General features: G+C 37.3%; 2 protein-coding genes across 33 annotated transcripts in view; both read right to left on the bottom strand.

Moving 5' to 3' along the window:
• Nucleotides 1-25,756, bottom strand: part of LOC149556241 (uncharacterized) — a 123,927-nt gene that overhangs the window by 53,211 nt on the left and 44,960 nt on the right. For 7 of the 31 annotated variants that reach the window (XM_089830403.1, XM_089830397.1, XM_089830398.1 and 4 more), the window contains one exon: nt 16,102-16,169. The exons of 23 other annotated variants lie outside the window; for them this stretch is intronic. In XM_089830403.1, the coding sequence (XP_089686529.1) occupies nt 16,102-16,169 (68 nt within the window). Of the gene's footprint in view, nt 1-86; nt 108-16,101; nt 16,170-25,756 lie in introns of those variants that run through there. One more of the 31 variants, XM_089830417.1, reaches the window with a different exon arrangement.
• LOC149556243 (uncharacterized) lies at nt 11,131-15,294 on the bottom strand. 2 transcript variants are annotated; one of them, XM_089785830.1, is made up of 4 exons: nt 13,858-15,294; nt 12,512-13,762; nt 12,190-12,354; nt 11,131-12,068 (listed from the first exon to the last, which is right to left on the bottom strand). In XM_089785830.1, exons 2-4 carry the CDS (start codon nt 13,090-13,092, stop codon nt 11,450-11,452), a joined length of 1,365 nt encoding a protein of 454 aa, XP_089641956.1. In that variant the 5' UTR covers nt 13,093-13,762; nt 13,858-15,294; the 3' UTR covers nt 11,131-11,449. The 2 variants fall into 2 exon arrangements, with proteins under 2 accessions (XP_089641956.1, XP_089641955.1); XM_089785829.1 differs by having other exon boundaries at nt 12,512-15,294.

Here is a 25,756-nt window from a genome sequence, read left to right as displayed (position 1 = left end):
TAAATTTTGAAACAAGGAAATGCTAGAAGAATCAAATGAAGTTATATGGATTGGAATTGAAACTCCCCTCTTAATAAGTATCAAACCTGCATGCATATGCCATCTCGAGCAAGTCTGAAGTGTTATGATTACTCGAGCAAGTCTCAAGACTATGAATAAAAACCATGCCCAACATTACAATTCCATCCTACGTCACAAGGTTTGGGTTCATGATAAAGTTTAGCTAAACAAATGCAATGAAATTTGAGGAGACAAATTTTGAAATAACAAAATGATTAATTTATGTTAAATTTAAATACATTGTAGTAAATTTAATAACATTCAAATATTGAAAATTATTAAAATGTTGATTTAACTATTAATGATATATAAATGATAAATAATAAACTTGTATATATTAAATAATAAGTAAATTATATTTAAATATCTAATTTAAATTTTTCAAATATTGAATTGAGGCATTGGATGGAGAGACGCCAAGCAACAAAAGTCACAAGTCTCAAAAGATCAATAAAAACCACACCTATCCTTGCAAACTCTATCTCCTCCCACCCAGACCGTTGGCATGGTATAGCCGGGTCAGGGTGCTATAGTGGAGGATTTCCTAAACTAAAACGAGGGCCCTCACTATAGATAGAGTGTCAAACATAAGGTATAAGCTCCAGATTAGGGATGCCCTAGCTGTGTCAAGCTAAAAAAATAAAAAGAATTAGTAAGTAGAACAGACACCCAATGTCTGAACTTACAAGATCAAAAAATTACCATGTTACACTTAAAGACTCATTTTTCTAATATATTTTAATATTAAAACCTAGGTCTCATTCTGTACAAGTATTTGGGCAATTTTTGGTGATTTTTAAGAAATTTAGGTGTTATTAGAAGTCCAACGAGTTTCAAACTTCATGACTGCAATTCAATGAGCCCTGTGACTTTCCTTCCATCTACCTCTCTGACCACTACTACAGATACCCATAGAAAGCAAGTTATATCTAAAAGACTAAAACTCATACCACCCAATAAGTGTACCCTATGAGTCTATAACACTAACTAGAGAAAAATAAATAAACAGAACATGTTGAAAATTTCAAACAACCACATATTCAAGTTTTAATATAGATAAAACATAAACATCTCTACAGTTAAGAAACTAAATATCAGAGATTCGGGCTCATGCAGTCAATTAAAACTTTTTATGCAGTTTAAGGACGACTTCATAGTAATGTATTACAACATCAATGTTTTAGGTCAGACTCCCTGATTCATCACTAAGATGAATGATGTATATGGGTTCAGAGCTTGGGCTTCTTATATAGATAACTTTCCAACGAGTACAGAAAAACATACCTTGTGAAAATCATAAATTGCCAGTTTCTCTGTTATACGATAAAATAATTTTCCAAAATATATCTGGGCCCAGTTCTCAGGTTCTGGATTATAGACCTCCAAGAATGCCTTAATTCTAAACCCTCCTCCCTATTTATACAGTTTGGTATTTTACATTTACAGATAATAATCCTTCGTGATTGATTAATTTTACACTTACACTACAAATCCGCAGAGCAGCAGAATCTGACTGCTCTGCAAAAGCCAATCTGTCCATGCAGTCAAGGTGGCTAGAAGGGTAGGAGCAACTAGATTGCATCCGGAAGGGAATTCCCTAATCATTTTTCAGGCAATTGTTAAAGGCACAATGGAAGCTTGGCATGAAGATATTATTGGAGCTGAATCAGCTTTGTTTAATTTCTTCAAAATCTTGCATGTGAAACAAGAAGGAAATAAGGAGGCGGATCTCTTACCAAATTGGGCCCAATCATTTGAGAAGGAAAATTCAAATTTGAAGAATTCACTAATTTAGTAATTTGAAATCATAACATAGCCACAAAGTAACCGTTTATTTTGATAGGAACAATAAAAATGGCAAAAAAGTGGCGTACCGGTGAGGCAAATTAAAACTGGTGCATTGGCCAAAATGACAGGGAGCTTGATGGGAGGACATTGCATAGGATGTGGATGGCATTCTAAAAAAATTGAAAAACCTTTTCCTTTTGAGCTCATTATTATGGTAGCAGGTAATGTGTGGAAGGGTCTAGCCTGGTTTTTATAGTGGAAACATTCTTCACATTAGAAGCAATTAAGTATCAAAATCCATTTCATGGGCCGGTGTCAAACAAAAGATCGGACTGAATGATTGCACTTGAGGATCATCAGCTGACTAACTCTGTAACATCGATCTTAGGGGACATGTTTAATCAGCTTAAAAATAGGCACAAAGCGAACAAAGATGTTTACTCAATGATTATAACTTGGGGTCTAAAGTTGGGAGAGACAGTGGGGAATGTAAGCATGATGATAAAGGTCATTGGACCCACAGAGTTCCTTGGAGGAATGGACTCAATTTTAGATCAAGTTGTACCAGAGTTGGAAAAGAATTTCAATGATGACCTGGTGAATCATATACCACTTTTGTTTGGTGGTCTGATGAGAAGTGCAGATACATCTTCAAAGAAGCATGCTGAGGATGGACAGGCCTCAAATTGGTGGTAACCATTTGGCAACAGGACAGAGAAGTTCAGAAAATGCAGAGAGGGGTCGGGTAGGTCGAGATCCCTCAGAGGAGGCACTCGCCAAGAAAGAGAAGCAGTGGCAGGGAGGCACAAAGCAGATGAAAGAACAGGCACATTCAAAGCAAAATACAAGAAAACATACCAGATCTTGAGTGCTTTTAATCCTTTTCCTGTCTTTTGATGTCTTATTTTTTATGTTTCTGTAATTTCGTCCGAAAAAATGTTATTGCCATAAGCTAGAAGGATGGTTGTTAGTGGGCATGTAAATTTTGTTGTTGATAGCAGTGGGCATGTTGTAACTTTTGAGGGCATGATGTGTAGGGTTAGGGTTCAGTTTGCGCGACTAGGTTGGTGATGCTTTCAGATGTTAGGATTGGATAGGTGGATAAAGATGGTGTTTTTGGAAGTTACTTTAAGACTTAATTTTCAATGTAAATCTCTTTTAAATTATTAATAAAAGCGACAATCTGTTACTGAGAAAAAGAGGAATGAATTTGTCACTTTTTAAGAATATAGTATAGTTTTCACAAAATTGTTCATGTTCAGCGTAGAAATTTTTATGTGGAATGTCTCCTATTGGAACTTTGATTTGCCCTAAGTTTCAATAATAAGGATTTGGACCATGCTTGGAAATGTGTCTTGTCGAATTCATGTCTGAATTTTGAGCCTGTAACCAAGTTAGCATCACAGAATAAGAAAACGTGAAATTCAATAATGTACCAATTTAGTTACAATTATTCAACAGATACCTTTGAAGTTCCACCTAAACAATTGATCGCTATTAGGGAGCACCCATGGGAGACGATCCAAGGCAATATGAGGTAACCAACAATTAACAAGTACAAAGGCCATACTGCCTCCTTCTTAACTCTTCAAAGTTCAGGGATGCAGAGGCACATCCGTAATCAACCTCCTACTTAACCTGAATGGATCTTTGGCTTTTTGCTCTCCTTATATAACCCTATCTGCCCTCCAGAATGGAATGATAAGTTGTATGATTTTAACCATCTTGGCACCTTACCTCGAGCTAGTGGAAATGCATGTCCTAAGCCATTTTGGAAGTTTCCTCCTACATTGCAAGGTTTTATTCCATCTATAGCTGACAAAACCAACCTATCCTCTTAATAGTCTTAGCAATCGATTTAGAAACAAGGTATGTATATATTATTAACCTATGTATTACAAATATATATGTTAATGTTATTGTAGCTATGGTTCGATTCCTTCAACCCGAGATAGATAACATAAAGGTTATTATAATATAATTATTATGATATAATTAATATATTGATAATTATTGATAATATATTTATTATATTATTATTGTTGTATTATAATTATAATTTTAATGGCGAACTTATGTGATAAATTTTGTTTGAATCGCAGGAGATCACTAATGTGAAATAAACCTTCATTGAACCACGGCATAGGATCTGTAAATGACAATTTTTAGGCTCGGTAAAGAAATTCCTTTGCCCTCTAGGCAAATGAAGGGAAAACACTACATTGGGACTTAATGCCTAGGGCACAGAATGTTAAATTGAATCAACAAATTCAAGGGCAGAATAGGAACTACAACTTTTGGATTTCCCATTCAAAGCAAGGAAACAAACATGCTAATCTTAAATTGTCAAGGAGGAACTATGTATCGACATAAGGGAAACAAAGGGGTAAGACTCATCCTCAACCCGATGAGGCGGAATCATGGTGGAATTTCGTAAGAGGCAGAAAAGCCAAGAGAGGGGACTGCAAGACACAGTGGACTTAAGCTATAAAAAATCCAAGGTATGGGTTTTACCAATTACCTCAAAACTCCCTAGTTTTGCTTCTGCTATGCACTGTATTGCTTTAGGATGTTAACCCCTGGGCCCAAAATTGAATACAATCAATCCTGACCACTTCCAGCAGAATGGTATTAAGGGTTGGTCAAAACAAATCCGTGTAATAGAAAGTGGTAGAGTTTTGAAATGCCCTAATAAGAAAAATCGAGCTTATAAGCTTAGGCATACTAGATAGAAGTCAATTAGAATTAATAACAGAGCTTAGGTTTTCAGTAAAAATTAAACCCTACTAACGCAGTCCAAGGCAAGAAAGTCCTCACAAGAGATGTCCTAGCCCCCACTAAACAACCACACAACAGAATATAAACAATAACACAAAGATTTAGATCCACACAATGTCAATTCTCATACTAAGATTTTCATCCAACATACCCGGCTGTAAGGCCTTCCGGGTTACAGCCAAATACATCAACAATTACAATTACAGTTCAGTAAGATCTCACAAGATCCAAACCACTAGCTAGCCCAGATCCGCAAACTAGTAGAGAACTCCAAGAAGAATCTAAACTCGTGCTGGCAAGCCACCAAGCAACCTTCTTGTTTTCCCAAGCCCACACTTAGTTACTAGCTCTGCTACACTTCGCTCCTCTCAGCTACTCCTTCTCCATGTTGAATGATAATGACTCCACTAAGACCCTCTACTTATACTAAACCAAAGCACAAGTCGGCCTAGCCAATTACATTAATTAAATGCACCTACATTATATACAACCTTCAAGCCACAAGTCAGCTTGGCAACAAACATTAAATGCATGACATAAATTAAATACTTAGGACAGGCCCCAAGTTTACAATGCATAACTAACTTATAAGACCACATATGAATAGACGCACTTAAACATTGGTCCACATGCCAACCAACTATCCAAATCCAAGAGGAGAAACATCAACACCCTCGAATCGAAGCTCACAAATACAATATCCAAAGCTCTGCCAGCAAATAGGAACACATTACTAGCAACCACTAAAATGGCTCTAACTCCAAGATGATGACTCCAAACATCACACGCACTTAAGGAAAGGTTCCCCAATATGCCTCGAACAGAACCCCAACCGCACAAATCATAACTCCACAAACTCGAGCACGAAGCCTCTGCATACAAGATTGCTAACTTCCCTAGGATGCTCCTGTGTCACCTACTGAGATAAAAAAACAAGGCACGGCCTAAGAATCAACTTTGATCGGGGCAAGGAATACATGATATTAAGAGGCCAAAGAAACAAGAGTTAGAAGAAATTGGAAGTACCTACATTGCAAAAATTTCGATCAAATTGCTCGATGGAAGAGTGGGTGGCTCTTCTATTGAAGAAATTGCAAAATGTCTCCAAAAAATTCACGGAATGCAAGTAGTACCTCTATCTCAAAGGAAAATTTAATGTTTATGGATTGTTTAGATTTACATAATTTTAAATTCTTTAGGTAGTAATTTAGTGTATATACAACATAATTTTAAATTCTTTGAATGGTCTCAAAACTTTGACTACAAGATGGTGGACTGTAGATCTATAAGAAGTACAAAAATACAAAACTTACGTGTTGAACTAATGCATACAGCTATATTAAAGTAGATAGGTGATCTTTTAGGGAATTTTCTAAGGGTAGATGTACCATCCCCAATAGGATATTTACCCAATTTTTCCTCAAACAGTTTTCAGAATATAAGCATATATTTTATACCAAATAACCAGCAAAATAAACTAGCAATGAACCAATAAATAACCAGCAAATACTCATTAAACTCCAGAACTCGCTATTGCACTATACATCAGCAAATCAATAACAATCAAGTCCAATCTTAAAAACAGAAATACAGTCAAATTGGAGATAAACAATCAATGCACCTATAATCCCAATGTGAATTATGATGTGAATCCATCACAAAGATGAATCGGGGCTACATACAATCCACCTAAGAAGAGCTTGAAGGTTTCCATCCTCAGGATCATCAACAAGAGAAAGCTAACAGCTTCCCAAAATTCTCCAAAGAGAAAACCAAAAAATGAATTTCAAATCCAAAATGTGTCCAAATGAATGAGGTTTCCTCCTTTTAATCCTCAAGGCTATGACTCTTCAACTCTCCTCCTACCTTTTCATCTTATCCATCCTTGTCACTTTTTTGCCCACTTTATAATATTAAATTGACCTTCTTATAAATTCAAACTATGCTCCCATAGTCAGTTTCAATATTATATGAATATATCTTAATCTTTTAAATTTCCTAATGTCCCACAGCCCTCCCACCTCGAGATTGCTTGCCCTCAGGAAATCATGGGTCCATAATCCAATACTAGAGTCCCATGTCCATCTACAGGTAGCTCTATAGCCCAATCTGAAAACACATTCTGCCACATTACAAAGCAAGATGTCCGAGTGCAACTCGTTCATCAACCAGATCCCTAAATCCCATGTAGATCTGTGAAGTACCGATCCGTCTGTAGGCTGCGTGACTTTTATCATAACTATATCAAATCTCAAATTATGTAGTATTAGAAAAGAATCCACAAAATGCCACGCATACATCCGGTCAACACCAGTATCCCAAACCATCCTATTAATACGATCCTCGAAGGAGTGATGGATGTCTAACAACCTATCATCCTAGATCAACCAAGTGAACAAACAGATCACCAAACCAAAACCACAAAAATGCATGAAGTTTGACTCATAAGTCCGCCACGTATCACTGTTATAAACCGGACCAGCAATACGGAAGATGACATTGTTGTCATTATACCAATGTACCAGAAGGGTAAACCTCTCATAAGGTTTGTGTCTCAAGGTAATGTATCTCCACGAATCAACCTACAACTCGCTAACCTCTAGAGGCTGAACCAATTCCGGAAAAATAGTAGTAGACCAAAAGTAGAACCCATTGATAGCTGGAGCGTGCATAAAGATAAAATCACCAACTAGCAAATACATAGCTGCCATCTCACGAAGACTTGGTTATATGTCTCTAGATAATCGATAGAAACTACCAATATACATTAAGGACAATTCTGAATTTTTATCATCACCATGAGTATCATCACTCAACTCAACATCTCCATCAATAAAATGATCACCATAACACGTAGTTTTGAAAGTTAAATCGTTTGTTTTCGTGTTGTAAAAATCAGAACCCATCTGTTTGACTTCTTGCTGGTCCTTACAGCTTTGTTCATCATAATAAACCTCATGTAGGTACGGTGAAGTGGGGGTACTGAATTCACCTTCATTCTTACCAAGGATATTGATCCCTTCTACAATGTGCAAGATATCCTTGATTCTATGATCATCTTCCATGGGAGTAGTTGTCATAGAAATCTGATTTTCAGCTTGGAATAAAGAGTGATGTGTCATACTTAGTTGGAGAGATAACACATCTATCTCCTCTTTATCTTCAACATGATTGATAGCCATGTCCCTGTTTTCAGAAACTTCAAGTAATCTGATTTGATCATTTCCAATGCCTCTTTGAGCATATGTAAAAATCCAATATTAATTATATTCATTGTCCATTTTCCCCTTTCCTCCTTTTGAACTTCCCACAACACCTCTTCAATGCTCTTATGGGTGTTATCAAGGTGCACTAAGGCTGCAATAACCATTTCATCTGATACTTTCAGTTTATCCTCCAAAGTAGATGCTCTGAAATCATTAACTAGAAATGGAATTTCTGATTGGTTTTTCAAATCAGCCCCTATATTGACATCATCATTTTTAACTGTGCACTTTTTATTAGTTCTCTCCATCTCAAAATGTTTTACCTCATTAATTATGATGCAATTGTTTTCACCTAGTCCATTCTCGTGGAGAGATTCATTGTAAACCTTGTGACCACCATAATGTTTGTCAATCATAACCTCCAACTCACCAAATAAGATGCTAGAATAACCCTTACCACTAACCAAAGTGGGTTCCCTCTTATTGTCTTCATTATGTTAACGACTCTACAACTTTCTCAATGCTGATCTGTACTTCTTGAGCTGTCTTTTCCTCCTTGTTATCCCCATCACAAGTGTGACCAAGTGACAAAAAATGCTTGCAAGTAAAACAAATCTGCTCTTTCCACATTTGGTTCTTGCTCGTATTCTGAGATTCTCAGAGCTGTAATTCCCTTGCCTTCAGTTCTTCTTTAGCGTGTTGTTGTTTGTACTTCTCAATTTTCAGTGCACCTTGTTGACTAACTTATAAGCAGCTTGAAAACCCTTTTGTTCTCTGTTGGAAATTGATAACATTTGTAGAAGTGGCTGGAAATAAGCATCACTCTCATTAATTGTCACAACCATAATGCTTTTCATGGCTGCAATAACATCTACACTGTGTTCTTCTCTTATTGTACCTAATAGATATTTAAACATGGTGCGTATTTTATCGTACAATCCTGAGTCAAGCATAAGATTGCATAATCTGATTTCTGCAAATGTTTTTTTACTATAGCAGCCCTTCTAGAGAAATGAGAATTATTGAGGTCTCCAAAATTTTGAAAACTATCAATGATCAACTTAAGTACCTCCTTCATTATGTCTTCATAAGGTTCTTGAGGTGCTAAAATCCTTGTAACCTCCATCAAACATGAGATAACGAGTAGTCTCATCTGGCCATCTGAATGATTCGGCCAGTTGAGTTGTTTCAATTCAGTTACTGTAGGCACAAGAGCAATCTGTAACAAATCAGAGGGTGATTGTTCTATCATGGACAAACATCCTTCAAATTTGATCAACATGCTGAGAGTCTGTTCACTCTCAACGTGCTGACAGTATGTTCCCCTGTTTGTAATTCTGACCCTAACTTGTTACCTGTTTCATAAAGTTCTCGGATCAAACTGTTATTTAATGCCATTTTTGAAATTTGCTAATCTGATGCAACCAAAATTCTGCACTTTTGACTACTGCTTTATTTCAGAGGAAATTTGTCAAACAGTTTGTGTGCATGATGACTGGATGTTTCAATTTCAAACAAATCTGCAATAGCTCACCATCCAAGATTAGGTTATATAGCATACACAGAACATAAAATTCATCGATTAAACAGCAGAATCTGTTCCAAAGCCAGTTACTTTACTGTGGCAATTTAACATCAACTTGATGCAGCCTGAGGTTGTTATAGCCTCAAAGACTCTATTGGAAAACAATCTTATACATGCCTATACGATTGATACAAATCTTGCAGGACTGTTATTCATAGGTGCAATTTTCAGAATATACTGGCCCTCAAAAACAAACATCCTTACTCAACTTTTAGACACCTCCCAACTCTTATGGTTCCACCAAGAATGCATAGGAAAGAAGCTTCAGATCTGTTATTAATTCCCCGTCATGCCAGCAACTGTCAAACCTATCTCATCAAGTGCTTCATGGACGTTATCGAACCTCTGCTCAGGAAATAAATAAAGTTTGTGGTTGCAATCCTAATCGCTGCACAAAAGGTCAAGATTATATGATATATTCAGGAGCACTATATTCTATTTTTTCCAAAATTTCCCCCAATGGCTACTCCTTTCAATATTTTCAGTTAACCAAGCCCAACTCCCTTCAACACACTGAAAAGCCAATAGCATCCCCTTGAAAGCATATATTTGGGGCAACTATGGTTTTGCGTAATTACCTGGACAAAACATCTGAACACCTGAAGTCAACTTAGACTTGAGTCAGACACAGGTTGTCATTTCGTCCCACTCAAACTCCTATAGGTGTTTGTACTTACAAATTTCCAACAATATATATATATATATATATACAGAGAGAGAGAGAGAGAGGCTTAATGCTTCAGGCGTCTTCAGGAAAAAAATTATGCGATACTAGCTTAATGCCGAAAAACTCTATTTTGAGTATCCTTCAAACAGTGACATGGCAGTTTGATTTTGATGTTGCAGAATTCCACAACTGTAATGTCCAACCGAGATATACTTGTTTACCCTCAACCTGCTCAGCGATGAATACAACATAAGCAGGTAGCTAACCAAACGCCCATATATCTTCAAAGGATATTGAACAACATATTCAACCAATCATTAACATATGACTTAGCCTTATCGCATAACCTATTTCTTCTTCATTGTCCTCCATATAGCTCCAAAATAAAAAACTTAGCCTCTCTGCAAAGACAAGAATCTGTAACAGTTCTTGGAAACTGTTCGCTTGTCCCAACTCAAATATGTATAGCTTGAACTATAAGTTGCAGCAAAATAAAGTATTTGTTTGAAAGATCGTATCGTTTCCCTTTATTTCCACGTTGCCAAAAAATATTCCTCAGAAGTAACGGCTCCAGTCCTTCATGGCTCAGAAGCTATGTTCCCCCAAGTTTCCGGTACGGGGATGACGGGGGACGGCGGGACGGGTTTCCGGGACGGCAAATTTTTTTGGCGATTTTGGGGACGGGGGGGGACGGGGACGGCTATATATATAGGAAAATTTTAAAATACAGTATATACATTTAAATTTGTAAATATACATGTCATTCATATGAAACTAAGCACAAAGCATGTCATTTAAACATTATAGAACCATAACATACAACATTTGAATGCCATCTATGAAATAATATCCGATTTTAGTATTTTACTATTTAGTATTTTAGTATCCAATTCTCAAAATGCATATCAATACAATATCAGAGAACACTGAACAATGAACATTAAGTTATTAACCATTGTCAATATTATAAGACTCATAATGATAAGCATGATAAATCATAAATCTGAAAATCAAAATCAAAATATGCCCAAAGCTATAGGCTGCCATAAAGTAATAAGTATCATATAATCAATGTATTATAATCATGTTCATGTTCAACATAAAAAGCAAAACATAGAAAATGAAGCAGACTGCTGCTCCTATTCTGCCTCTACTAATCCATGGCATCAAAATCAGAATCCTCCTCACTGTCATCCTCCACAGGAAGCGCAGTCTCATCTAATGGAACCCCAACCAGTCCTGGTGCTATGTCATCCTCATCTATCTGGGCCACATCCTCAGGCTCAACATCTCATCGCAAAGCTGGTGTCTGCCTATACTCTGGAGCCTAGCGATCGGCAAGTCGAAGAGCATGATGCACTGTCACTAGCTTCTCCGCTCTTTTAGAGGTAAGTCTATTCCTCTTGATAGAGTGGATATATGAATATGTGGACCAGTTCCTCTCTGCAGCTGAAGAACTAGCAACCTGTGAAAGGAGGCGACGGCAAGTATCTTTAACTCAGGTGTATCTCTCCCATGCCAAGTCCACCATCCAATAGGATCCCTCTGTGCCAAAACAACTCTATCCAACCGTGCTTGTTGCTTACCCAAGTTTGGGCCACGAAGGTTGGTGAAGTCAAGGAACTGTGCACGAAGAGTAGAGGCATCTTGAGCTGAATACATCTTATCAATTGCTTTTGTGAAGCCATCCAAAACCTCAGGATCATCACATGGGAGGCCCCTTCCACCCAACTGTGCATACCATTTGGGATTTAGAGCAAATGCTGCCATATGAAGCGGGGTATTCATTATGTTCCACCTCCGCGTCACAATAGGCCTAATATGCTCCTCATAAAAGCCCAATGTAGGATCCTTTGCCGCAACAATTCTCTTCATCTTACCCAACATGTTGTCAATAGTCTCATAGATCTCTCCTAAACTAGGAGCATCAGTATCAGCATATCTAATGACATCAACAATGGGTGCTATGACAGAGCAAATGTATCTGCAAGATCAAAATGCCAACAAGAAAAAAATCAGAATTAGAATTTTAAGAATTTTAAAATTATTAGTAGGAAAATCAGCAAGCAAAAGACTAATAGTAAATTTAAAAACTAACAACTTACTTCATTGTGGACCACCAACTCTCATCAAGGATCCTTTGCCTCACCGCTTTTCCTTCAGTGGACTTAGAATGAGACCATCCTCCCCACTCTGGATTCACCACCATCAATTGAAGGGCTTCATACACCTCAATCATCCTCTCCATCAAGATGAAATATGTGCAATACCTATAGCAACAATTAAAAATTAAAAATTTAAACTTAAACATTAATGATTAAAATTTAAAACAAAAAGCATCACATATAAGTAAACTTATAAATAATTTTTTTAAATAACTTAAAGTTAAAACAAACTAAAAGTAAACTATAATTATAATTGACATACCTTGTCTCGGCTGGTTTGAGGAACTCCTTCTTAGAGAAGGACCTAAATAGAGCAAGTGAAGTGTGGTGGTTGCAAATAAACATTTGCACTTCTTTAGCTTCTAGCACCGCTTGCTTCACCCATTCAATCTTCCCTATGTCCTTCAATGCATTGTTCAAGGAATGAACACAAGGGGTCCAAAATATGTGCCTATAAGCACCCTCTATCATCAAACCTATTGATTTGCACACAGGTGCAGAATCTGTGATAACCTGTACAACATTAGAGGGCCCAATCTCCTCTATGGCATCTCGCAAAATGGTGAACTGAAAATCTGCATCCTTCTTCTTTCCTGAGCAATCTATGGCTCTCAAAAAATAAGAGCCAGCAGGGGATGTGACAATGATATTGATGAGTGGCCGATGTCTAACATCGGTCCACCCATCCATCACAATAGAGCAGCCTGTCCTAACCCAAGTGTGTCTCATATCCTCAAATAATAAAGCAACCTTTGAGTACTCTTCATATAGGATAGTGGTTCGTAGCTTATGCTCACCAGGGGGCACAAATGAGGAATTCATGCTCATAATATCTTTCACCATTTGTTTATAATAAGTGGAACGGGCTGCATTATATGGGATACCATTAGCAACAAAGAATCTACCAATGGATGCCTCACACTTCTCCTTTGCCTATGCATTAAACATACTTTCCACCGAGCCTTTCTCACTACTACTTATCTTTCTCTTCCCTCTAGACCCACTAGGGCTGCCACTAGTACCAATGGTGGATGAAATATGCCTAGATGATTGTGAGGGAATGGATGGTGATGTCACTGTCAAATTTTGCCCCTCCATTTCAGCCTCTAAGTGCAATCTTTGACATTCTAATTTTTGTTCATTGGTTAGGTTAGGACAAGCTTTGACTCCTTGGCATGTAACACCTAAAAAATATGACTTCACTCTTGTATAGCTGCCCCTAAAATCATCAAGACAAACATGACAATCCCACACCCTAGTCCCTCCCGAATTCTTTTTATCTTTTGGCCTAGGTGTGACATATTGGAGAAGAGGTTTTTTCCTATTGAAAGGACCCTTTGCAAAATTCTTCACAATGTCGGAAGGGCATTTAAACAAATCAGCTTTAGGATTAGGTTTTTGCCTAGTGTCACTACTAACAACATCAACCTCTACATTTTCTTCTTCACTACTACTACTTGTACTCCCACTGCTGCTCATTGTGTTTAAATATGCAATTGAATAGATATATGAGCTGAAACAATGAAAAAAAAAAAAAAAATCAGACTTTGCAAGCTACAAATTTATTAAAAAAATGATAGATGAAAGCACAAAGAGTTTTATACTTACTTAGTGGACAAAATAGAAGATCAAACCCTTGGTCAAGCTCTTGGAAGCAAAACTATTACCTCCTCTACTTGCAAAATGAAAACTTCAGCCAGCTGCAACATAAAATGAAAACCAAAGAATGGTTAAAACAATTTAAATGTGTTGAGTTATATACATTTTAAGGTTTTTGGAGGAGTGGGGCCCACTAGCCGACCAAAAAAGACACAACAAATGTTTTTTTTATGTTTTTTTTTTTTAATGTTTTGCGCTTGCAAAAAAGGGGGACGGCCGGCCGTACTCGGTACGATCGGGGGACGGCTAGACGTCCCCTTTCCGTACCGGGGACGGCTAGCCATCCCCCTTTTGTCCCCCCACGTCCCCAAGTTTCGGGGACGTCCCCTGCAAAAAAAGGGAATTTGGGGACGGCTGGGGGACTTCCCATACCCGTCCCCCCGTCCCCGAAACGGGGGATTTTAGACCGGGTACGTGTCCCCGGGGAACATAGCTCAAAATGTAATGCATATGACAAGTACAAGCTCGCAAGGACAAATAAAGGGACTCAAATGTCTAGAAATTAGCAGACTAGTACCAATCCAGTAATTTCCTGCCCAGATGCAAATCTCGGCAAAGCGATCATTCCATTTCTTTCCTATGCCAATTAAAAACAAAAGCACCTGGTAGCACAATAAAGAAGCTGTTACGAATTTTAGCTCCCTGTCTATCGGTTGCCCACTTCAACTCTACATGTTACCAACTCAAGGATCATGTTATCACTTCCGTGTCTGAGAAAAATCATAGTCTGGAGCAAGAATGGTGCCTAAGGATTTGTATGAATATGGAATTTCCCAGTGGCTAGTTTTATTATCACTCTGACTGTTTCCACGGATTGTTTTTATACAAGGCTTGGTTCAAAAACGAAATCTCTTGCTCGATTGAGGTCTGCTAATTAAACTTCTTTGAAGTTGCACTTCTTATTCCAGAGGGCTTGTTGAGAGTTCCAAAGGCTTCTGATAGATTTTCTCTTTCTGTAACGACCGCCCTAACTAACTTGGGTGCTCAAAACCATGTAACACCCAACTCCAGGGGTACTGATTCACGACAGAAAGTATCTGCAATCTCCTCAATATTTTGTGATCATCTCCTCTCTTCCAATCTAGATCTTCTACCGACAAGATTTACAACAAAAGATAAACCAATCGAACCAATGTTTTGAGAAGTTATGCCCCAAACTATACCCAAACTCGAGGCATATTCAATATTAATTATTTTCCACTGACAATTATAACTTAGCAACTCTTCTCCAAAATACTAAAAGGCGGCAACAATATACGTTCTGATAAATACGGCAACCCGCAACTATTAAGTATGAAATATTCCACGGCAATTTGACCTAAAAAATAAGCAATGGCAAGTGCTGAAGAATTTTTTAGCAAATGTAATTTACGTCAACTACTACTTCAATATTTATATTTGTCGAATACCATCATAAGGGTCCACAAACCATTTGCCCATATTAAAATTGTGCCCCGACCATACTCTAACGACACCAATTTTTAATACTAACTATAGTCTTTCAAATCTGAATATCCTGCAGCTTCATAATATTAATCAATACCAAAGGTCGCCTGATATACTCTTCTTTGCATATAGTCTCAGAAACAATAAACATGGGCCCGCAGGAGAAATATATTGACCATCAAATATCTGCCCAGACAAATATTCCCCCATGGTGATATGAGAAATCTCCAACTTTATATTTGTGTTTCCAAAATTCAACCAATCCAAGGCAATAAACTTTATGAATTAACCCTTTGGTAAAGTTTACATAATATAAGCTCAAATAATTAAATATATATGCCTTTAGAGAGTGGCACAAACTCCCAGCCAGGTTTGATTCTTTCCCAGATTTTATGGAGTCTGTAAAAAAAACTTGCAAGGGTCACAATATATAATGTCCTCAAAAAAATTCTGATAAATCTTTCTGAATAAATTCCATTGGATGGCAGAAGTTTTTAGCTCTGGTACCACTGTACTGTTCCAATAGGATATTTTCCCAATTTTTCCTCAAACAATTTTCAGAATATAAACATATATTTTATACCAAATAAACCAGCACAATAAACTAGCAATGAACCAATAATAACCAGCAAATGCTCAGTAAACTCCAAAACTCATCATTGCATTGTACATCAGCAATACAATAACAATCAAGTCCAATCTTAAAAACAGAAATACAGTAGGATTGGAGATAAACAATAAATGCACCTGTAATTCCAATGCGAATTCTGATGTGAATCCACCGCAAAGATAAATCGGGGCTACATCCAATCCACCTAAAAAGAGCCCAAAGTTTTCTGTCCTCAGGGTCCTCAACAAGAGAAAGCTAACAGCTTCCCAAAATTTTCCAAAGAGAAAACCAGAAAATGAATTTCAAATCCAAAACATGTCCAAATGAATAAGGCTTTCTCCTTTTAATCCTCGAGGCTATGACTCTTTGAATCCCCCCGTCTTTTCGTCTTATCCTTGTCAATTTTTTGCCCACTTTATAATATTAAATTGACCTTTTTATAAATTCAAATTATGCTCCTATAGTCAATTTCAATATTATATTATTAATATGAATATCTTTAAATTTCCTAATGTCCCAAAAACGGGATCTTACAGTGGAAGAGGATTTTCTATCATGTTCTGATATTATTATTAGCATAACTAAGTTAGAACCTCTAGATCTGAAAATCAGGAATTGCATTTATAGGATAACTCCAGAAATTTGCCACAATAAAGAAAGCAATAAATATAGTTCAACCCCTCCAAACAGGATTCCTATACAAACACCGGCTGTTTAAATCAAATTCTTTGAGAATAAGGGAGTTTTTATTATTGAGAATCCAAGCATCAGTCAACACAAGAAAATCACTTGATTACAGAGATGGAAGGACCCCCAAGCACCACTGAGAAGATTAATGGAAGAATTAACAGAGAGGAAATTATCTAACACTGGAAAGACAGGTTGAAAAGTTGGAAAAAGGAACTCACAACACAAACTGCCCTGTTGATGCAGTCCAACCTTATGGAACTGTTTATAACCTACTAAGGGAGGAGGGGGAAGTCATCGAAATAAAGGACACGAGCATATTTGATAAAACTAATAATGGAGCGAACCAGCAATATAGGGACATCCCCCCGAAACATGACCTACTCTCGAAGAGTGAATTGGTGAGGATGGGTTTTAAGCTGGAAACCAATATAGGAGAGGTCATTATAAATCATTTAGAAAAAGACATGAGCATAGATGAGTACAATGATTCACTAAAGGAAATCTGGAAGCAGCCAGAGGCAGAGGCAGTTAAGAGGGTAGTTGAAATGAATTAGGTAATATTAAGAAGGATGTAGTAGAAACAGAATGGATTATTTAAGACAAGGAATTAAGAATAGAATAAGTTAAGAAGGTTGTAAAGGGCTCACCAAGTCAATCAGCAATAGAAGAAAATGAAGATGGAACTCAGATGATATTAGTGATTAATAAATTCCTAGGCTTAGATATGGATGCCGGATATGAGAATGAAGAAGCAGTTGCTGCAAAACAGGAAATGTTCGCCAAGGTTTTTGACTCTATGGTGAATGGTGAAGAGGATAAGACAAAATACGAAGAAAGGCTTCAGGTAGTAGATAGAGAAGGGTTAGAAATAAGTTCAACTGATTCTGGAAGAACCTCCCGTGACTGTGCGTAAGTGTTGAAGAATAGAGGGAGGAAATCAAAAAACAAACTAATACAAAGGGATGGCACCGCTGCAGGCCAAACAAAGATCACAGAACTCATGAATTCAGGGAGGGGGAAGTTCCTTCCCAGCCCAGTGAAGGTAATCACATGGAATGTTAGGGGCATCAATGCCCCTAACAAACGGTGTTTAGTTAAACAGTGCATCTTCAACTTCAGGGCAGATATTACCATGTTACAGGAGATAAAACTGGGAAAGGATGATATGGAAGGATTTGAAAAAAGATTATGTGCATGGGTATTGGAAGTTGCTCTGGGGGTTTAGGGATAGCATGGAACCCAAGGAAAATCAATGGAAAATACTGGTCTTGTGGAATGGTTAGAAGTATTGAAAGTAACTTTGTTTTCTGTTTGATCAACGTATACGGCCAACCTCTATCCAGGACAAATGCAGTGTGTGAGGAGAGATAGGTAATTTGATGGAAAAAATTCTGCGTCAAAACTTCATTATTGATAGTGATTTTAATGTGGTATTAAGAAAGGAAGAGAAATGGGGGGTGTGAATAAAGATTCACAAGCAATCACAAAGTTTTAAGGATTTGGTAAAAAGCAAGGAACTTATGGAAATCAAGATTGATAACAGAAAGCACACATGGAATAATAGACGTACAGGATTCAGCCATATAGCTGAAATATTGGATAGGTTTTTTATAAGGGTAGCCTGACTGAATTTAATCACAGTCTCAGAGCCACAATTCTATCCACCTCAGGATCAGATCATTTTCCAGTCCAGCTTGATATAGAGGAAGGTATACAACCAAAAAGATGCCCTTCGAAATTTGAGAAGATGTTGTTTACAGATGATAATTTTCAACCCTTTCTAGAACAATGGTGGAAGGAAGAACATTTTAAGGGATCAAGGGCCTTCGTGTTCATGGCAAACCATAGATCATTAAAAAATTAAAAATAAAATTGGCAAACTGGAGTAAAGATCACTTTGGCAATATGTTAGAGAAAAAGAGGTACATGAAAAAGGAAATTTAGGATCTCAATAATAGGGTTATAATTGAAGGGTTATAAAAGGAATTATTAAATAAATATAAAGATATACTAGCGAAGGAGTAAATATATTTATGCCAAAAGTCTAGGGAAACTTGGTTACCAGAAGGGGATAAAAATACCAAGTTCATTCATAACAGTACAAAGATTAGGAGAAACCTGAATAGAATACCAAGAATTACAAAATTGGATGGAAGCTGATTATAAGAACCTGAAAGAATAGCAGAAGCAGTATCATACTTTATGGATGTACTTAACAATAGGGAATGTGCTAACTTTAGCACCCAGAACAAGATACTTAAAAACTTAAATTAATCACCGAGGAACCAAACAAGATGTTGAATGCCAATCTCACAATAAATGAAAATAAATCTGCGCTTGAACGGCTGAATCCTGATAATACACCAGGACTGGATGGATTCCCGGCCTTATTTTATCCTGGGGGATGAGGTGACTTAAGTAGTGGAATGCAGCTGGAATTCCAGGAAACTGTACAGAGAAATTAATTATACATTCATAGCCCTTATCCCAAAGAAGGCAGATATTAAGAATTTTGAAGATTTTAGGCCAGTCTCATTATGCAAAACTATCTATAAGATCCTGACAAAAACTATGGCAAATGGGATGAAGAAATTGTCCCCTGCATTAATTGCAGATGGGCAAACAGGGTATGTACCGGGCAGATCAATCTTAGATAGAGTAATCATTGCTCAAGAAGCTATTCACTCAATCCAACATAATAATGAAGTTGGCATGCTCATTGAAATTATAGCAAAAAAGCTTATAATAAAGTGGATTGGAGGTTGAATTGTTCCTACTGACTTCTGACTATACCAATAAACGTTGGCAATGGCTGAACTATAGGCTGGGATGGAAAATAACATTCTCAAAGTTTATTGGGCTGTGAGCTTCCCGCAGAAAAAAGGAAAGGATTTATAAAACAATCTATGGATGACAGCACCCTCGCTGCTGATATGGGAAGTGTGGAAGGAGAGAAATAGAAAAAAATTACAAAGAAATAAACATGATAGTAGAACAGCTTACGAACAAGATTGAGGCAGCTATTGTAGAAGTTGTCAACAGCAAAAACATAAATGTGAGTAAAAAGAAAGTTTTCTCCATATGGGATGATAGGATCATGAATAAATAGATTGGACTAAAGATACCTTTGTTGGGAAAAACTTGGACGAATCAAATATGCTGCATTAAAATTGCAAATCGGAAGCTCCTCTGGAGGGCTAGATTAAGCTGAACTTTGATGGTGCTTCAAGACATAATCCAGGAATTGCTGGGATTGGATGCTATATTCAAAACTCAAAAGGTCAGACAATTGCTGAAGTAGCAAAACCAATTGGTAAGGAATGCAACATTTCTGCAGAATTCGTAGCCTTGTTGGAAGGACTGTTAGTATGCAAAAGACTTAAGGTGGATAGAATTGTTATTGAAGGGGATTCTGCCATGGTAATTAATGCTATAAGGAAGGGGCAACCCCAAACTGGAGACTCAACGGACTGGTTCATAGCGTTATGGAGATTCTAAGTGTTTTCAGACATGTAACTATCAATCACATTTACAGAGAAGGGAATGGGGAGCCAGATAAGCAGGTGAATCTTGGGGTGGACAAAGTATGGATTGAAAGGAAGGAGTGTGGATAAAAATGAGGACTGTGTGTCTCTGCTTCATAATGCTTGCCTCGTTTCAGTTTTAAAATATTTTGTTCTTGCTTACTGAGCCCCTATGGCGAAGACACTGATATCTTATGATATTTAAGGCCAATATACTTTACATGATACTGATTTTACCTTAAGTTAAAAATGACTTTGTTATGGGGATGACTCTGGGAAGTAATGTAAAGGGGTATAGCTTTGTTTGATAGCTTCACTGTTTATGAAAAACTGCTGGTCAGTAACTCCTGGTAGTATTGATATTGATAAGGGTCAAACATGAATACATAAAAACATACACACACACACACACAAACAGATATATATTCACAGATTTGTTCACACAGATGCACCAATATCACTCTTTCCGAAGTTTAGGCATTTATTTCTATGAAATAAATTTGCATGGTTTCCTTTGGCAAAGAAGCATAATGTTATCTTATGGTTGTACGAATGGCTGGTGATGTACTCATTGCAAAACTCAGATCGCGGTTACTATTATGGTTATTTCAGATATCTATCTGCTCTGTGATAATTATGGCTGACAGATAGTTAATTGAATGAGATACAAATTAATTGATAGAGAACATGGACTAATGGTTATAATGAAAAGAAGGAAAGAATATCTACAGGGAATTCATGCTTATTTTTGTAACTTCCCAAAGACTGATTATCCTAGGAAAATTAATAAATATATTTTTTAATTACTATACTGTATATCTGTAAGAGTATGGGTGTATGTGTGGAATAGGTCACAAAGTGATTGGTTATATCTGGAAAGATTTAATTCACAGTTCACTGCAATTATGCTTCTATTATCTTAGATATTTCCAGTATGGACTTTTTGGATGGCCGCTTGGATTATGGATTCTTAGAATATCATGCGAAGTTGCATACCTATTAATATACTGAGGTGTATGATTGAGTTTTTTAAGATTCATTTATATGAGTGTGTTGGTTTGTACATGTAGATATCAGAAATAGATGACTACACTTACCTACTAATGCACTCATCTATAGATGTGGCTCTTTCGATCTCAGTTTATATCTCAGTATGTTGGTAGACATGTAACTTCACATTGACTAATGTCAAAGGATAATTTTTCCAGTAGCAGCATTTACAAGTTTATTTAATTTCCAATTCATAGTTGTTATTCTGCATCCCTACATAATGGTTATAGGATGAAAGGATTTCTACAGTGGACATCTTGAATTATGTATGAATATCACTAATGTCTGGTGCTGCAGGATATCTTTTACTAACAACTGGTAAGATAGAATTTGGCTAATTCTGGCAGGCAACACTTGTAGAAGTCAAGACACTCCTGAAAGATAAGGACATCAGTGTCTATCATGGCTTAGGAGCCAACAATTCCATGTATCACAACATGTATCAGCAAACTCTATGTAAAAATGTAAATAAGATTGTAACAAAAGTTCACTTGTAACTCCTTGCCTCTAAGAAAGCCAGGCAAGGTGAAGGCCAAATTAGTAATATAATTGTTATATTAAATGATGTAATTATTGAGGTACTATAATTGGTAATATAATTATTGATAATATAATAATTACATTTTATGTGATAATATAATATTTATTGAGATAATATATTTACATTATATTTATTGTGATAATTATATTATATTTATTGCGATACTATAATTACATTAGTGATAATCTAATTATATTATTGTGATACTATTATTATCAATTAATTATATAATTAATTAGAAGAGAAATATATATTTAATTATTGGGGCCAACTTGGAAGAGTGGCATCCCTTGGTGAAGGGGCACCTTTTATTGGTATAAAGGAAATCCTCTCTCAAGAATGAAATGAATATGCACAATCTGCTAGATCTGAGAAGCAGCAATGCTCAGGCTAGATAATCATGGATTGTCAATGGTTGGGAGGCAAATCAGTACCCGTGGTTAAATAAGCACAGAAAAACAACATGGTATCAGAGCCATGGTTTCAATTTTATTTTATTTTTCAGATTAATTTTCATTATTCAACAAATACTGGCAGCACCTTGGCAATGTCAACTGGCACTAAGTGTCTATGCTATCAGTACATGCAGGAGGGAACCGAGTCTGGTCACTGCAACAGTGGTCAAATCGGCAAGTTTACAGTGGCTGACTTGGAGATGCCATGTTGGATCTTCACTGGTTGTGAGATGGTTTGCAGTTTGAAATAAGGCGGATCTTTCTTTGCTGGCATGACCGTGGATCGCCACTGTCGAAATGTGTGTATAAAATACTGCAGACACGGCTTGTTGGGTTGACAAATGTTGAAACTCACCACAATGAAGGGGGAGATGTAAGCTGATGATTGTGTCAAGCCTACATGGAAGGTTTAAGTCTGTGTTTCTTGTTTTTATCAGCAATGATTGAAGTCTTGTGATATAATTTATGAAGCAATCAAACTACTAAGAGAAAATACAACTATACTTGAAGAGGTTGTGATAGCAAACAAACAAATATACTTTGTTTTATTTGTTCACAAGCTTACACGGCAGAAAGCCTTACAGCAAAATGACACAATATTGTGTCAGAAACCTTGAATGGACAGCAATTATCACATATTCGAAGCAGCGCTCTAAGAAATTGCACAAACAAGCACGGCAACTATATTGAAGCCATAATACATGTTGATAAACTGCTATTAAGATATACAATCTGTTAAAGATATATCTATTATTTGGTTTGAGCAGGGTAGTATTCTATGGCAGCAACTTCATCAGTGATATTTGTTAAAAGAGGTGATTATCTTTAAAGAATGAAGCAGGTTATTGTATGATGGCACTTGTCACTTCTTTCATTTGGAAAGTCATCTGAAGATGTGTATTTAGACTCAACTGTTGCCTTCAGGATAGACATTTTTATTAAGTATCATTTATTCATGCCTTCTGCGTTTGGATGTAACACGTTCTAGAAGGGAAGATACTTCAAATCTCTATATATGAAACACTGTGTCGTTATGGAGAGGAATTCCATCAATTTATGGATGTATTGATTGCAGTTGTCTGGTCAGCCGACTGAAAGCAGTGGTATAGTGCGACTCCCCTTATGGGCTCAGAATTGAGCAGAATGTGTCTGTGGGTATTCAAACTGTCTATACTTGAGAGCCTCGTTGCATCCTGAACAAGTGGTGATTAAAGGAGGGAAAGAAATTAACCATTAAAGTTGTTATCTCCTAATCATACTGTGAACAAGAGATTCGCATGAGTACATAGTCAACGGGCTTAACTGATTTGTGGAGTTGTCACAGAGATCTAGCCTTCACCTTGTCTCTGTTTCCATAGGGCTCACGGCTTAGAGTTGCTGAAGAATTCAATAATGTTACCAGCTATTTATATCTATGAACATTTTAATAAACAACAGAGGATGTGTGTGAACTGCTGAAAACAAGAGAGTGAGAGCTTCATGTTTGAAAGATTCTGGGAGAAAGCCTTTGCTGAAGAGTATGTGTATCCAATGAAACTTTGAAGCAAAGTGAAGGCATTGTTTATGATTAAGACTACGTGAATGCTCCAAAGACAAAAAAAATCTGAATTGTATAGTGTGCTACAAAAATCAGCTTGACATTTTAATTTAAGGCATTGTTGCTCAAGGGGTTCAAGTATTGCCTAGAGGCATTATCCTTTGACTACATGATATAAGTATTTTATGAGTATACCTTTGAATATTGATCATGAATTTTATGTAGTTAATTCATGCTATAACTGATGCAGGAGCATCCAGAGGTATAAGGGCAATCCTGTGTCACCCAAAAAAATGTACTTAGACTTAGTTTCTATTTTATGTCTTTACATTTTTGGATACCCATTTGGCTCAAATAAAGGTTCCAACTCTCATAGTTCAACTATCAGTGCATTTAAAAATCCCGAAAAAATAGGAGCATGCAATTTGACCATCATTTTGGTGACCTAGAAGGTGTGACTTGGCCAGATGAATGTAATCGAGATTTAGAGCATTCCAGAAAAAGAATCAGGTCAAAAGGCCCCACGGTTTGAAAGTTATTGCAGTTTTTCGGGTTTTGGAGACCCCCTAAGAATGCTTCAAAGTCAGGTTTGGGGCATTAAATGACCTCGAAAAGGGTCGAAAAATGGGGGACGAGCAAAGCTTGTCCATAGGGCTATAGAGCGCTTCGAGAGCTTTCCGAAAATGTAAACGGTTCGTCAATCGGAGTTACGGTTCAAAAGTTATGCCTCCCGGAAGTTCGGCTACCGTTTCTGGATTCTTCTAGAATTGCACCGACTTCTAACGCAGCTTCCGGAACCTTCCATTTTGTCGGTGGATGCTTACTAGCACTTTCTAGAATGTACTCCTAGTCCTTAACCCTCCGGGGTCTATTTAAGGAGATTTCTGGCATTGTAAAAGGCAGTTCGGATTGGAGCTTGAGAGGAGGTGCTAAAAGGAGAAATATTCTCCAGATTTATGCTATTGTAAGCCCGCAGGGCATGTTTTGAGTTTATTTTCTCTGCACTGTTTGTACCAGCTTATTTTCTCAATTAATATAATTTCCCCTTTCTATTGTGTCTATTCTGGTAGTTGGATTGTGTCCCCATCAAGTGGTGTCAGAGCGGGTTTTCCTGAGTGTGTAGACAGAGCGCCGACTGTGAGGCAGTTTGCACCAGGACTGTGTGGTTGTGGGTTCGAGTTAGAAGATGCCTCCACGAAGAGAGCGTGGTGGAAGGGCCAGAGCTGTTGATCCTGAGGAGGTTAGAGCCCTCCAGAGACAGGTACAAGCATTGCAAGAGGAGCTTCGTAGAGGAGCAAATATTGCCGCAGATGACAATAGTGAGGATGACAATGAAGAGGAAGTAATGGAAGTTGACGGGGAAGTTCTGAATCCTATAGAGGAAAGGCTTTTTAGGGCCATTTCTAGGTTTGGGAAAAGACCTACAATTGAAGTGGGTATATTTTCGGGAAATTTGAAACCAGATGAGTTGATCGACTGGATCAATGAACTGGACGAATACTTTGAATATGAGGATATAAGGGACCCAGATAGGGTTAAGTTTGCAAAGGCCAAACTAAAAGGCCATGCCAAAATCTGGTGGCAAGAGATTCAACTGGAAAGACTTAGAAGAGGAAAGGAGAAGATCACAAGATGGGATCGCATGGTGGACAAATTGAAGAAGCAGTTCATTCCTGTGGACTACGAGCTTGATCTGTTTAAGAAGATGCATGGGTTAAAGCAAGCAGGAAGATCAGTCCAAGAATATACAGAGGAGTTTTACCGACTCCTGATTAGAGCAGGGCATGTAGAAGCAAATAAGGAGAAGGTTGCTCGTTATATCAGTGGGTTACGACCTAGCATCCAGGAAGAACTAAGTCTGGTAAGAATGACCAGCGTTGAAGAAGCATACCAGTTTGCCCTACGAGTTGAAGAGAAGCTGAGTAAAAGGTTTGAAGGAAGACAAAGAGGGCGCGGTCAAGGAGGAAGGGGAAGCGGTAGATCATCTGGAGGCCG

This window comes from Cupressus sempervirens, chromosome 5, assembly GCF_028749045.1.
Source record: "Cupressus sempervirens isolate cs-2001-9-10 chromosome 5, ASM2874904v1, whole genome shotgun sequence".
Classification (NCBI taxonomy): Eukaryota; Viridiplantae; Streptophyta; class Pinopsida; order Cupressales; family Cupressaceae; genus Cupressus; species Cupressus sempervirens.
Note: the sequence above shows the minus strand (reverse complement) of the source record. Positions and strands in the feature narration are given on the sequence as shown.